The 15,692-nt window shown below is 44.5% G+C and overlaps 1 protein-coding gene across 2 annotated transcripts in view; it reads right to left on the bottom strand.

Moving 5' to 3' along the window:
• Positions 1-13,885, bottom strand: part of CDYL (chromodomain Y like) — a 182,988-nt gene extending 169,103 nt beyond the window's left edge. For both annotated transcript variants that reach the window (XM_032861493.1, XM_032861495.1), the window contains exon 1: positions 13,495-13,885. In XM_032861493.1, the coding sequence (XP_032717384.1) occupies positions 13,495-13,518 (24 nt within the window). In that variant the 5' untranslated portion in view covers positions 13,519-13,885. The remainder of the gene's footprint in view (positions 1-13,494) is intronic.
• Between the last annotated feature and the right edge of the window lie 1,807 nt (positions 13,886-15,692).

Here is a 15,692-nt window from a genome sequence, read left to right as displayed (position 1 = left end):
TCACATTCTGATTTGACACTGGTTCCTTTCTTGTTTCTTGGGAATGGTAATGCTTGCCACTGGGCACGAGTCTTTTAAAGTTTATGTTGGACCTGTCTTCTTTAATGTACTCTCCAAACCCTTTACGCCGTTCTCTTTCTTTTATAATAAGTATCATAGGAAATGTCAAGTCATCACTGTTTACATTCATCATCTTTGAAGAAACTTTCAAACTCTCTTCCAAAGCGAACACCCGCTTATTTTTTTGTGGACAAAAATATTGGGCAAATGGAATCTCTGATCTTTCCTGTTTTCATCAACGTTTTCTGCTTCATTATAAATACCTGTTGAACTTGAAATCTTTGATGACACTCAAAAATTGCTATCCAGGATGGAGCATTAAGTTCATTCTCCTCACAAATTTGTTTAATCTCATGCAAAGCTTATTCACTTTCTATCCTATAATTAGCCACTCATATTTTAGGCCCATACAGAAGATCTTCAAGCTGCTGGGCCCAGGAAACCTACTGGCTGCCTTTGAAATCACAGGTAATTAGTTGAGTTTTCCTGTTCTGCTTCCACAAACTACATCAGAAAACGCCATTGTTTTAGTCACATCCGCTTTATGTTCTGCTTACTGAAATCAAATATGGTAACCATGGAAGAAAAGGCAGATTAAAATATTGATTAGGATCCTGTCTACCTTTTATAATGGAACTACCATCATCTGTCAACTTATACTACAAAGAGTTTAAGAAACCCTTAACTTTAGTCCTCACAGCAAGGAAAATGAGTGGGTTACTCTTGGTTAAGGTGCAGGTGTATGTCTTATAGGACAATAACAACTCTAACAACTTAAATGCTAAACCATGAGGCAATGCCTCCTGAACTCGGAGAAATTTTCATATAGCATGCTAATGCAAAAGGTCATCTATGCATACTTAAATACAACACTGAGTCATGTTATTAAATGCTCATTAAAATTTATTAAGTAAAAGATTTTTTTAATGTAAGCAATCTTCCTATTTAAAAGGTTTCATGAGTATCATTTATAAACTCTCTTGAAGAACTCTTTCGAATGCCACTTTTAACAAACACAAGTTGTTTAAGAATGTTTACTAGTTTTTGCTAACATAGTTCCAAAACAGATGAGGAGGGTAAAGACATCTTTTTATATCTGTTGCTCTTCTGTGTCTTTGTTGATGTTTTATATATGATAGATAAGCAAAAACCTGGCCGGATGGCATGTCCTAAATTGATAATGATGTATAGCAGGAGTGAGAAATCCATTTTCAAACAAACCACAGGGAAAGGTGGGGGGAGGGGCAAGTAAAGAGTAGCTGAGTTTTGTCTGAAAGTTCATTGTTTTAGAGAGACAGAAGGAGGGGCACCTGAGTGGCTCAGTTGGTTAAGTGACTGCCTTTGGCTCAGGTCATGATCCCGGACTCCTGGGACTGAGTCCAGCGTCAGGCTCCCCACTCAGTGGGGAGTGTGCTTCTCTCTCTGAGTCAGTCTCTCCCCTCTCATGCTCTCTCTCAATAAATAAAATCTTAAAAAAAAAAAAAAGACTGAAGGATTCTATGTTCACTTGGCTTTTTCATGAAGAACAGGAAGCTAAACTTTTCTGAATAGTTCGATGCCATATTATATGGAGTGCAGCAGGGTAGAGCTCTCCAACAGGGGTTTGGATGAGAAGGAGGACTGAAAGAGTGGGCAGGTGGTAAAGACAGGAACTCTCAGTCTCATTGCCCTTGCCCCAGAGTTAGTAAAGGCCAAAAATGCAAGAGAGCTAACGAAAACGAAAGAAAGAAACACTAATTTGGAAACAAATCTTGGATCATTAATTGATCCTACAACCATGCTGAGTGACAGGAGCTTCTGATATACCCCCCCCCCCCCCCCCAAAGCTGAGACATCACTGCACCTGGGTCTTAAGACACTCCTTCTCTGTAGGTAGTAGGTTCTGTAGTTTGAACCACCTTCACAGGGATTCAGAGAGATGCCTGGAGCGGGGACGGAACCAGACTGGAGCTAACCCAGCAATAAAGTGGGTGGTGCAAGGGTGGATGGATGGTGAGCACAGCCAGCTCTGCTCCCAGGATCACTGCCCTAACCAGGGATACTGCTAAGGGGAGAAGCGCAACTGAAAACCAAAGAACCCTGTGACAGGGTAAGGGCTCTGGCTGACCTCACATCACCTGGGGAATTATGGGAAGCAGTTCTGCCTGATAAAGTGAAGGACACAAGTGTATCCCTCCTCCCAAGGAGCAGAGGAGATAGTCAGCTGTGGCCCTAACAGGTAGGTACAGGAAGGGAGCTCCCGTTTGGTAAAAGGACTCTGGAAAAATCGTGGTCACATTTCTGAGTGGTGGAAGTGGTGAAAAAGCACATGAAGGATGGAAATTTCCACCCTACTTTTAGTTCCCACCCCAATCACTCAGGAGAGTGAGGGGCTCAGGAACACAACGGGGCATTCCAATCTTCTGCCTATTGCCTCCAAGAGAAAACCGAAGTTCTCAAAGCCATGGTCACATGAATGTCCTTACTTGCTCCAATCAATGTTTCCTTCTCAAGCTCTAAGGAAACACACTTCCTCAAGGGGAGACCTGTTCCACTCTATGTAAGGCCTTTTTAAAAACTTACCAACTTCTAAGACATGTCCCTCTACTGCAACAGAAATCAGCCAAGACAAGGACTCTGAGGTTTCAACCTTCCTTCCAGGGGGATTAATGCATATAAGAGACTTGCATTTTAGAACAGTCCTTTCTCCACCTGACCCTCTACTTCGTGGTTTTGGTCTTTTCCTCTCCCAGGCCATCTTTTGACAAAGGTGGGGGTGCAGCATTGCTGTAAACCTGCCCACTCATGACCACAACCTCTCTTCTGTTGGTTTTGATCAGGTTCCTGGGAAAACTGAATGTGTCTGATTTTAACACATTAACTCTCTCCTGCCAAGATGGGCCCACACATCTTGACAAGATCTCATTCCACAATCTTTCATTTATTTTAAATATTTACTTAAGTAATCTCTACACCCAACATGGGGCTTGAACTCACAACCCCGAGAGATCAAGGGTTGCACACAACTCCGACTGAGCCAGCCAGGAGCCCCTCATTCCACAATCTTTTAAAGTCATTGTACATAATTGCTGCAGTTTCATTTTTAAGCAGTTCCAACCTACAGCCACTTAGGATCGTCTCCCCTAGAAATACATTTTTAGATAAGTATCTATCAATTTAATCAAGACATTCTCAAAAAGCTCATTTATGAGCTGAAGCTAGTGGTGTTGAATGGTGGCATATAAAATAATTTTGGAGAAATTTTTCGTCACATGTACACCCTGAGGGAAGAGTACTACAAGTCATATTCTAGTTTACACCTTCTGCCACATACACCTCTCTCTCCCTTCCTAGAAATGGTAAGAATCACGGACCTCTTGCTTTACTAAGCTTGAAAGCTTATCTGCATACAAGAGGGAAGTTAGAGGACTAAGGCTGGGGGCCTGTTTGCTTGCCAAGAGTTGGAGAGGTGGCTAACCTCCACCTCAGGTGTCCCAGGTGAGATGGGCAAAGGATTTCCCTCTGGACTGCACACATGAAAAGCTAAATAAGAAAAAGTGAGCAGACAGAGTACTACTTGCCAGGCCAGAGCTTTACCAAGGCAATAAGCAAGTACAGAGGCTGGAGTCAAAAGTCAAAACTAATGAAGGCTCAACCCAAAGGGGAGATGGCAGAGGGATGAAAATCATGTTGAAGGACCAGAGCTGGACATGGGGACAAGAACATTCAGGAAGAAAGAGGAGATGAAAGACAGGAAGTTTACTAAGGGGGTCCCAGCCTAGCCCATGAGCAGGGAGGAGTTCTTCAGCCAGAGAGGCCCCTATTCCAACAGGGACCCCACGAATGCTCTTATGACTGATCCCAAGGAACAGCACAATCATCATTTTAAGCAGAGAATCAGCAGACTCGAGGTAAAAGCACTGAGTGCCTCTTCAGGACACCCAGAAATAAGACGACTTGAGGTGAAAAATAAGTATCTTTAAACTTCAGTGGTAAGAATTACTGAAATGAGATAAAAAATATATATATATTTTTTGATCACTCAAGCATTCTCATCTACAGGTCACCAAATCAGCTAACAATTCTTTGACCTGGCGTCATCACAGAAGGCAGACAGCAAGCCCCTGCTCCTCATTGATGCCCACACCCAGTGGGAGAGCGAGAGCTGTCTGAAGACACTAACTCACCTTCCCAAAACACCAACCTGACCCACGGCTTTATGGAGAAGTATGTACCAGTAAATACATTTAAAGACATTTAATATCAAACCAAAACATCTTCTATGGTATATGCTGTTAACTTCACAAAGATTTAAGTAACATGAGAATTCAAAACCAGGCCAGGACTGCAGCAGGCCATTCATCCCCCAACTTCCACCTCCCGCTCTTCAGGAGGCTACGTGATCTCTTGCTTCCATTGTTAGGATACTTGGGTGGAATCTTTGGAAAATACACCATAAAATGAGTTTTGTCACTTATGTGCCAAAACCTTTAAAAAAAAATCATTTTTGACAGCTCTTTTCAAGATATGGCTTTCTTTTCATAAGCATGCCTTTCACATGCTCTTTGGGGCTAAGGAGCCCCTACCTTCCATGACCCAGAGGTGCCGTCACTAGCTCATCTCAAGAGCAATTTTATTAATGTCAACCCACATGCCTTTGACAGCTCTCTTTCCCTTACCATGTAGCTGTTCCTAACATTATAAGGGAGTCAGTGAAGTGCAGGCATATTATGCCCAAAATAAAGGAAAACAGTCTCGAAGAGAAACCCAGAGCTGCTCATACATTGAACAGTTACATTACGGGGTGTGACCCTGTTCTACAAGTCAAGAAGACTTTATTTGGTCCAGGTTCTCACATATTCTAAAGAGCTGAGACACCCAAATTAGTTACATGTTAAAATAGGAAATGCTTCTGTATGCAACTCTGTGATGCCCTAAAATCCTAAACATACTACTGATGAAAAATGGGTACATTTTAACCACAGATATTCATTATCTCCAATCAACATCACCGGGCTCTATCAACGAACACTAGGAAAATACCAACCTCTTAAAAACTTCATATTGCAGAACCCATTATAAATGAAAAGAAGACAAAAAGCAAAGGCATTTCCTAAATATATTGTGGTTAACTTCTCCGACTGGAAAGTGCTTTTAGACATCCCCCCAACACTTTTCACCAACAGCTAAACACAAATACTATGACGAACATTTCAAACGCTCTTTATAGTACAATTTTCTTCCAAATTATTTTAGAAATAATTTTCCTCCAAAACACCATGTAGGGTTTCTTTTTCAAACAAGATACCTAAATGCACAATTCACACACATATGGTATAATTTCCAACAACATAACTCCAGTCACTGTAATATTTGTATTTCAACTAAAAGTTGGCCATTTTTGCCTGCTCACCACATTCAGGTCCTCAGATTAAGCACTGCAACAAACCAAAAAATACCCAACCATTCCAGAAAAAAAAAAAATACACATGGTATTATTTAATACCTGGACAAAGTAATACTTCAAGTGCAAATTAGTAATCAATAGTGCAAAAGAAAACAGTAAATTATTCACAGAGTTTGGAGGGGATGATTCCTACTAGTTGTGAATTCTAATGAGGTCCCAAATAAGGACTGACACTGAAGCTAGCAAGCTGGGAGATCCATCTATTGGGAAAATGGCAGCACAATGTAGAAATGGATGGACTATGCAGGTGTGGACAAAGTAAGCCAACAACTATGGCTTTAGTAGCCCAGATTACATGAACAGGCCAAACTCAGGTAAAGAAAAGCTTGAGAAAATATGCTTAAACATCAAGGCTGACAGAACAAAGATGCTGAACATTCTGCCTTAGAAGCCTTAGTTTTATAACTATTATACCATTTTCATAATCAGTCCCATAACTCTCTCCAACACAACCATAAAGAATGATTCAATCATAAAAGTAAAGAAAGAAAACAAGCTACAGTTCTGGGGTGGAGGGAACCCCAGAAAATGTAGAAAAAATATAACTGTTGAAATTAAAAACTCAATGGATGGGTTACATAGCAAATTAGGCACAGTTCATCAGTGATCTAGAAGTCAGATCCAAGGAAAAACCCAGAATACAAACAAAACTAAAACAAGAAGATAGAAATGAGAGAGTTCTTACCCTTTGATAGGGAGGATAAAATGAGAAGACCTTATAAATAACTACTTGGTGAAATTCTTGAAGTGTATACAAGAATAGCAGTATTTTATGACAAAATGGACAAACTTTGAGAACTAACAAGGCAAAACTGGCAAAAGAAGCACATTTATAAACCTTATTAATAGAAAGTCTCAACAGAGATATACCATAATAAAACTAGAGAACACCAAAGTCAAAGAGAGGATCCCAAAAGCAACCAGAGACAGAAGACAGATCTCCTGTAGAGTAACTACACCTAAGCTGACAACAACCTCTTCTACCATAATGGGAAAGCCAGAACACAATGGATTAAGTATCTTCAAATGCTTAAAGAAATTAACCAATTAACTGGTTTCACTTGAAATCAATTCTGTTTTCCTAAATAGAGGGCAGAGACATGTCCGTACAATGGGGAAATAAAAAAGAAATTTCCACCAATAACCCTTCACTAAAGAAATCTCTAAAAGGTACACCCAAGAAAGGAATCCCAGAAGGAAGTTCTGATGATCAAAGAAACTGGTAAAGATATGGGTAAATCTAAACAAATATTGCCTGTATACAATAATAATGTCCTACTGTATAAGGTTTTTTTTCCCACAGACAATAAACAACACTGGAAAATAACAGCATATAAGTAAGTTTGGGGGAGCTGGATCAGAATTAAAGGATTCTGAAGTCCTTATACTGTCAGAAATGAAGCTAAAATATTGCTTAACTTTCTTTTTAACTGAAATACAGTTGACATACAATGTGACATTAGTTTCAGGCACACAACATAGTGACTGGGCAAGTGTATACATTATACTATGCTCACCCCAAGTGCAGCTGCCATCTGTCACCATATAATCCCATTACAATACCACTGACTATATTCTCTATGCTGTATCTTTCAGCCCTGTGACTCATTCATTCCATAACTTGAAGCCTGTTACCTCCCATTCCCCTTTGGACTGACTTTAGACTTCATGCATGTATAATTTTGAGAATAGCCACTTAAAGAAATAGTGTACAACTTCCAAATCCAATCAGTGAAGTTTTAACATGATTCTACCGTGGACTCTGGCTGAAGTCAAGCTGAGTTTGGCAAAAATAACGTCAGAGTAATCAACAAAGGGCAGTGAAAGTCAAGTCTTAGCTCAAAGATCTCAAGAACAATTTTAATACTTGTTTTGGGTCACAGATCCCTTTGAGGAACAGATGAAAGCTACTGATCCTCTCCCTCAGAAAAACTCTTACACAGACTTGTACAAATTTTCATACAAATGGGAAAGACTTTTCCCAGACTCCCCACAGAACACAGATCCCCGAGGGCCTTGCACAGCTTAAAAGGCTAAAGAGAATTAAGTTTGTGTGGGAAACAGTAAACTCAGAAGTTCTTCTATCCAAGAGTTGAAACCACATATGCAAAGGAGGAACTAAGTGTAAAAGGAACAGCACAGGGCATAATTTCTGGGGGAGGGGGGATTCTGGAGGTAAAGGGTCACTAATGGAGAGTCATTCCTATAATTCATGCTTTATTAAGGTGTAATTAAACAATTGTGCAACAATTGCAATATGTGAACTTTGGGAAATAATGATCAGAAAAAAAATTCCTAGTTTTAAAGAGTGTAAGCATCAATCTTACAACCTGATGGACAAGTATGTCATACAATGAAGACACAAAATAGACATGAAAGCATCCTTAGCTAGCTACCTAGTGTTTTTAATACTCCCTTCCTGGAATGACTCAGTTAACAGCCAGCAACAAAGAGCCTGAAAAAAGGACTAGTCTCGTCCACCTGGAGTTCTTTGGCAAAGGCAGATCCTAACCCCTCCCCACCTCAACACGGAGTGCAGCCTCAGTGTCAGAAAACAAAGACCATTGCAATCCAAAGGCTCCTACATCCACTTGCATTCCATAAAGAAGCTTTTTGGAAACATAGATTCTGGTCTCCATTCAAACACTGAAAACTACACTCTCACAGTTTGGGCCCAAGAATCTGTATTTTAAAAGGACCCCAGATGATGCCGTTGCACCCAGAAACACATGCAATATAAAAAGTACTTATTCACAAAAATTGGACTCATACTGGCTTTGTGCATCACAGATATTCAAAACTGTGAATCAAGAATACTGCAAATAAAGTATTTCCTATACATCATGAAAATATATTTGATGATTAAAAATCATTAGCATGGAGAAAAATTTAATGATTTTTTAGATATTATAGAAAGAAAGACTTATTCTAGTATGCAGGAATTAAAAGCAAATTCAGAAGTAAAGCACATGGGATGTCTCCATGCTATTGTTTAGGCAAATAAATAATATTCTCAGCAATTCACATTCAAGATATTAATTTTCAAAATATAAATTTGACTTTACTGCCCCCCAATCAAATCCAGAAGTCAAACAACTCTCTTTTCTTTTTCTTATGTTGGTCAATCTTTTCAGAGCCATGCACATACAACAGATGCAGGTTTATCTTGACCAACATCCATTGAAAGTCTCTTGATCTCTGTGAATTTCACTGGAACTACACAAGCAGATTTAATTTATAACTGTGCTTTTGGTCAATGTACACAAGATTTTTGTGGTGCAAAGGAGACAGAGCAATGATATCCCAAAGCAATAAGAAAAATTCCAAAGACTTACCTTTCCCCCAAATCCTGATTATCCTTCCAAACTAACCAATTTTAAGACTTTTTTTTTATAAGCCAGATACAATTTCATTCTTTAAAACTTACTTCCATTTTTGGTAGACCGGAATATGCATGTGTTAGATAATTTCTCAGAAGGCCACGACTAGATCACTGAGATCTTACTAAAATTTAAATTAGCTATTATAATAGTTCTCAAGGGAAAAACCCCATATCCACTGAGGAAAAAAAAGAATTAAGATATACATATAAGGAGAATGTATCTCCATTCTACTACAGTGTGCATTCCTTATTCAGTCCCACATGGATGAAGTCTTATGGTGGTAACTTGACCAGTAGATAACGTCCTCCTGATCCATCGTTTTCTTTGGTGATATAATCAATTTACTTGATGCTTTGAAATCCCAAATACCAAACGAAAACAGGTTTGGTTTCAGGGTTTTGAGAGCTGGGTAGGTTTTTTTCTTTCTTTAATTAATAATGGAAAATGATGTGATGATGGGTGGCTCAGTCAGTTAAGCATCTGCCTTCAGCTCAGGTCATGATTTCAGGGTCCTGGGATAGAGTCCCTCATCGGGCTCTCTGCTCAGTGGACAGTTGCCTCTCCCTCTGCTTCTCCTCCCTGCTTGTGCGCATACGCGCAATCTCTCTCAAATAAATAAATAACATCTTAAAAAAAAACTAGAATGGAAGAATATAAAGATGTTTCCCAGAATAATATAATCATTTAACACTTGGGTATAGTACTTTATCAAGTGGAAACTCCTTTTACATGCTAAGGTCATATAAGCTTCACATCTTACTGATGAGGAAGTTCAGGAGAGAGAATTTCTGAAGACACACAGCTATTTCCTTCATTATACAGGAGGAAAGAGTGGAACCCAGTCCAGAGCTGGGATTGGAGCTAGAAGGACTTTAATTATTTCACACTCCACTTCCATATGCCTCAACCTCAGTTCCTGAGTAGCTGGTCATCTAAAGCAGAGGTGAGCAAACAAAATCCAGCCCATGGATTTTGTGGAACTCATGGGCTGAGAATGATTTTTACATTTTTTAAGTGATTGGAGGGGACGGGGAACAACAGGATTTTATGACATGTAAAAATTACATAAAATTCATATTTTACTGTCCATAACAGTCTTATTGGAAAATGGCACTCATTCGTTTAGGCACTATCTATGGTTACTTTTGCCTTACAACAGCAGAGCTGAGTAGTCGCAACAAAGACTGCACGGTCTACAGGGTCTAAAATATCAACTGCCTGGTCCTTCCTGTACAGTCTGGACCCCCGATCTACAGGACACTTATCTTTTTTTGAAAGTTATGAAGTAGTCAGCAGAAGTAAAAAATCTGTCTTTCCTAATCCTAGCTGCTAGAGATACAGGGAGTAAATCCATTCTGTCTTCAACAGATGCTCTTCCAATTTTATAAGGCAGATGCTCCACCCTATCTTGTTCCCTTATTTTTTATTCACATAGTTACAATAACCACTTTAAACATTTGGGGTGCCTGGGTGGCTCAGTGGGTTAAAGCCTCTGCCTTCAGCTCAGGTCATGATCCCAGCATCCTGGGGATCAAGCCCTGCATCGGGCTCTCTGCTCGGCCGGGAGCCTGCTTCCCTTCCTCTCTCTCTGCCTGCCTCTCTGTCAAGTAAATAAATAAAATCTTAAAAAAAAATTTACTGAGGACCTATTACCATATAATAGGCACCATGCTAAGTGCTAGAGATCTCATTTCTTTAAAAAAATTTTTTTTATTTTTTTATTAACATATAATTATTATTAGCCCTAGGGGTACAGGTCTGTGAATCGCCAGGTTTACACACTTCATAGCACTCACCATAGCACATACCCTCCCCAATGTCCATAACCCAACCACCCTCTCCCTCCCCCCACCCCCAGCAACCCTCAGTTTGTTTTGTGAGATTTGGAAATCTCATTTCTTTTAGGTGACAAAATAGAGGCTTAGCAATCAGATAATTCACCCAGGTTCACACAGCTACAGCAAACCGGTGCTCTTACCATACCAGGTTACATCAAGAAGCAAGACTTTGAACTTCCTCCTTTGTCAATACATCCCTACAGAATTATAGAGTTTGAGGCCAAACATGAAACTTCTGTTTTGATTTACGCAGAACCAAACAAAACAAAGCAACTAATGTCCATAACCTTATTACTATGGTACCTTAATGTCCTCCCTAATCTTGTCAAATAGCCTGTTAGGCTATAGTGTTTATTTATGAGTATCATTTCAGCCTCACAAGTAATACTGTCTCAATTAAAACAGTATAATTTTCTCTATTCTTAGAAACACAACGAGGCCTCAGGGAGACATGTTAGATCAGTTAAAATACGACAATAACCACCACTTACTGAGTGTTCACTATGGGAATTGTGGCGTATGAGTTACATTTTTTTTTTCATCTAAACTTCACAATTCTGTGAGGTAAGCATTGATCCCAATTTTGCAGATGAGGAAACTGAGCTTTCAAGCTAATTTGCCCAAGGTCACAGGGTTGGAATTCAACAACTAGGTTTTCTGACTCCAAATGCAGGCTCTCAACCACTATGCAGAACTTTCAAATATCAAGTCACAGGGTCAGTGTTGCCTACATGTAAAGATAAAGAAGTTAGAGAACTTATCCTGAAGGATACTACTGCATTATTTACTATCATTTCAACTATACTTCTATAATTTATTTCAAAACCAACACAAAACCCAAAATTAGAAGGTCAATTGTGACAGAATAGCATTTCTCTGTGATGTACTTAGTTCTTCCCCCAATAAGTGTCGAGGACATGAACCATCCTCATACTTTTTGCCTCCCTAGGGAATCACCCTAGAGCAGACATTCAATGAACATGCTGAATGACCACTAATTTTGAACAAAATGTGACTTATACGTGAAATTCTGCCAGGAAAGTAGTGACTAGAAAACCCAAACCTAAACCAAACTTAAACCTAAACCAAACCTACGAGAAGAAAAAAGAAAGAACTAAATTTAATTCATAAAGCACTGGCAGTAAACCTACTGTTTTCAGGAACACTTTTAGACACATAAGATACAACTTATGTATAAGGTGCTACCCTCACCCAAACACTAATGGAATGACTTAAGTGATCATGTATTTATAATCACAAAAATTAAGAGTGAATAGTCAAACCTAAACTAGCAAAGAATAATCTAATGCAGAAACTAAAATCCCTCATCTGTATTTTCCCAACTGTTTATCAGCCTGAAAGACCTGCATTTAGCTTAGCCTCTGCTTATGGACCTTCCCCAGGCACATCACCTTCTCTCCTAGAAGGGAAACTTCTTGAGGACAAAATCTTTTTTCCATTTACCTATCCAAATGACCCAAGATAGTGTCTTAAATAAACTAGGGTGCAGCTAATGGGTAAAATGGCTGAAAAGAACGGAACGTTTTCAGTGCCAGCCAAGGTACACTGACCACATACAATGCAAGGGGAGGCAACAATTTTACCATTATTTTTACAAAAGGCAGCCTCCTCCCGAGAATCTCTGCAAACACTTGCTTTTAAAAAGCAACAAAAAGTTGCTAGAAGGCTATCACTGTCGAAAAGAGAGCGCCATTCTATGCCAATTGCAATAATGAAACCTCAGAAGGTTCACCGGGTACTTACTAGGGGTTGACAAGGGCCATGGGGCTCTACTGGTTACAGACGCTTACTTAAGCCCCTAAACACCCAGCTCCCTAAATGCATCATAAAGGTGAATCCAGAGAGTATCCCGAAGTTTAAGTCTCTTCCGAAGATTGTATTTATAAATATACATATATATACACATATATAAACAGAAGATCATTTATCCAAAAGAACCGAAAGCCTTCCAAGCTTCTGTACTCCCAAAGAAGTCTACTTTGAAATACGTCAAGAAGTTACACCGAGGCATACAAAAATATGTCTGAAGACCCAAACAGAGAACTCCAAAACTCGAAGTTGAAGCTGGGAAACCCATCGTTCGTAACTTATAGCTCTGATTGTGCCCTTTCTTACTTGCAACGCTGCGGCGCAAATGAATGACGGTGTATCAGCGTTAAATTTAAATTTCCTGGCTCTGGCCACAATGCTAACCTAATTAAAGCATGTGGTCAACGTTTAGCATTTTCGGTGCGTTATTTTGCATCGCTTTGACTAGGGACAGAGTCGAGACAGTTGCATTCTTTCTCTCGGCCCCCCACTCCCCAAACCGGAGGCAAAACCTTCTCCAAAATGCTTTATTAAATGGACAGGAAAAACACCCCCGCACCGCCTACAGACCCCGCCAAGCAGTAACAGGGGCTTCACACCCATTGCCCTCGCCAAGAACACTTTGGGCTCAGTCTGAGCAAGTCACTGTTGTCAGCGCTACTTCCCCACGACCGGAGCCCCCCCAAGCGCCCGACAACTCCGGGGAGTACCCCCCCCCACACCGCCCGCCGGGCCCCTCGGAGCAGCGTGGCTCCGGCTCCCCTCGCACACATTTCCCGTCCAGCAAACTGCGGCCGCGGAGGGGGAGGGGGCTAGGCGGGCGCCCGCGGCGGAGCCGGGCCGTCGGGCTGGACGCCGCCGGGCCGGGGCCGGGGAGGGGCGGCGCGGGGCGGCGGGCGGGGGCGGCCTGAGGGTCCGGGAGGGGGAGGGGAGGTACCTCGTACAGCTCCTCGGAAGCCATGGTGGGCGGCGGAGTTGCGGGCGGGCGGGAGGGGCAGGGTCGGGGCGAGGCGCCGCCGCCGCCGGGCGGCCGACACTTTGTTTCAGTTGGGTCCCTGCGTGGCCTGCGCTTCCTGCTCCCGCTCCCGCTCCCGGCGCCAGGAGCTCAGCACGGACGAGCCTCTCACACTCACTGCCAGTGCGGGCCGGCGGCGGCGGCGGCGGGGTTGTGCGCAGGAGCAGCTGCGCAACGCGCCCTCCGCGCCCCGCGCTCACTCCCCGGCGGGCCGGCTCGGGCTCGGGCTCATCGCGCCCCGCCGCGGGGCCGGGCCGGGCTGGGGCGGGCGCGGCGGCGGTGCACGGCAACGCGGCTGGCTCCGTGGCTCCCCCTCTCCTGTGTAGTGCAAAAAGCTTCCTACTTGCGACCAAAAAACCTGCCCCGGCTACTGAGCATGCCCAGTGCGGCCGCCCGGGCCCGGCGGAGCCGCACTCCCGCGCTCCGGGTTTTCGGACCGCCCGCGCGGGAGGGGCGGGGAGGCAGGCGGGGCGGGGCGGCCGAGGGGAGCAGTGGGCTCCGCTCCGGGCCGAGGCGGGCGGGCGGCCGCCGAGAGCTAGCCGGCAGGAAGGGGAGGAGCCAGGGAGCGGTGGGCGGGGCAGAGGCGAGGCGTGGGCGGGGCCACGGGAGCGGTGGGCGGGGCTCCGACTTAAGTAAGTCCCCTCCCGGGGGTCGGACCCGGCGGCCGCGCTGCCAGTCTGCCCGCGTGGACGTGGGTGCCGGGATCCGGGACGGGCGGGACTGGGGGGCGCCTCGAAGGTCGAGGCGGACGGCGGCAGTGCCCACTGGGGCAGGGACTGGCGGGCCCGAAGTTGGGCAGGGGGCCGTGGGAGCGAGCTGCCCGCGTCCGAAGCCCACTGCCCCGACGGCAGCGGCCGAGCAGCCAAATGCGCGGCCTCCTTCCGGGGGATCGATGAACTCCCGCCTCCGTGCGCCCGCCGTGGACGCCCGTCCCGGGCCAGGCCAGCCCGCAGAGGGCGGGCAGCGTGGCCAGGTGGAACCCCCCCCCACCCTAACACGTGCCCGCCTCCCCCGCGGCAGCCGCCAAAACCCGGAGCCCGAACGACCCGCCCCGCCGGGTGGCCCGGAGCGCTCCGGGCAGGCTCGCTGGGCGGCAGGCCGGGGGTGGGAGCCGGGGGCGGGAGCCCGGCGCAGTCGAGGGCGGCGCGAGGGCGCGGCTGCCTCCACTCTGCCCGCAGCTTCCCCCACGCCAGGCCTCCCTGTTCCTCTTGGAGCGTTCGAGGATCTGGGAGGAGGGGCCATAATCTGGGCTCCGGGGAGGTCTGGGTTCTAATGGAACGAAGCTGTCAATGATGGTTCTCTTTGGGGCGGGGGAGGAGGGGAGAACGATATAGACAACTTAAAAGACAGGCCCTCGGGTCAGAACAGAGAAGGGCTGGCCCTTCCTCCACTTAGTAGGGGAGATGGGCAAGTGGGGACGGTCCGCAGGGCTAGTCCCGGGGCACACCTGGCAGGCGACTGGTCGTTTCCCCGTCCGTGCGGAATGAGGAAGGGGCTTCCTGGCCTGACTCCCCCAAAGAGCCGGCAACACCAAACCGTCCTCCCGAACTTCTCCACGGGACACTACAGAGACACCGTTTCACATTCTTTCCTCCCTACACCTGGAGGCCACCTCCAGAGCCTACATTTTTACCAAAGGATCCTCTGCCGACACTGCGTTCCTGGTGCTCTATCTAGCACTTGGTTCCTAACCGACCTTCCACTCACCGCGCTCCTCCCACCACTTTTCTAAATTAAAACCCAATTCGATTGGGCCCCAAACATACAGTTTAACAACCACCGGGCTTTTCACAGACTCCGCTGAGTTTCCTGCCCTCCCCACTCCCGGGAACAAGCACAGCGCTTGCCCTTAAGTTACTTGAAGTCGAGTCACCATTCTCTTCTCGCCAGAGCCTCTACCAGCAATTCCGTGGGCCCCGAACGCTCCCTTTCAACCTTAAACTCCGGCTCCGACGTCACCTCAAAACATAGCTTTCTGACTTGCAGGGCAAAAAAATCAGTTACTCCCTCTCCAGGGGCTCCTGAAGCCCTCAGGCGTGCCTCCCCCCGCACTTGTGTTTTAACTGTTTTGTCCTCTCTTCTCTCCCACCCCCATTTCTAGACTATGACCTTCTCCCAGA

Source organism: Lontra canadensis, unplaced genomic scaffold (assembly GCF_010015895.1).
Source record: "Lontra canadensis isolate GAN:19392208 unplaced genomic scaffold, GSC_riverotter_1.0 scaffold21, whole genome shotgun sequence".
Lineage (NCBI taxonomy): Eukaryota > Metazoa > Chordata > Mammalia > Carnivora > Mustelidae > Lontra > Lontra canadensis.
Note: the sequence above shows the minus strand (reverse complement) of the source record. Positions and strands in the feature narration are given on the sequence as shown.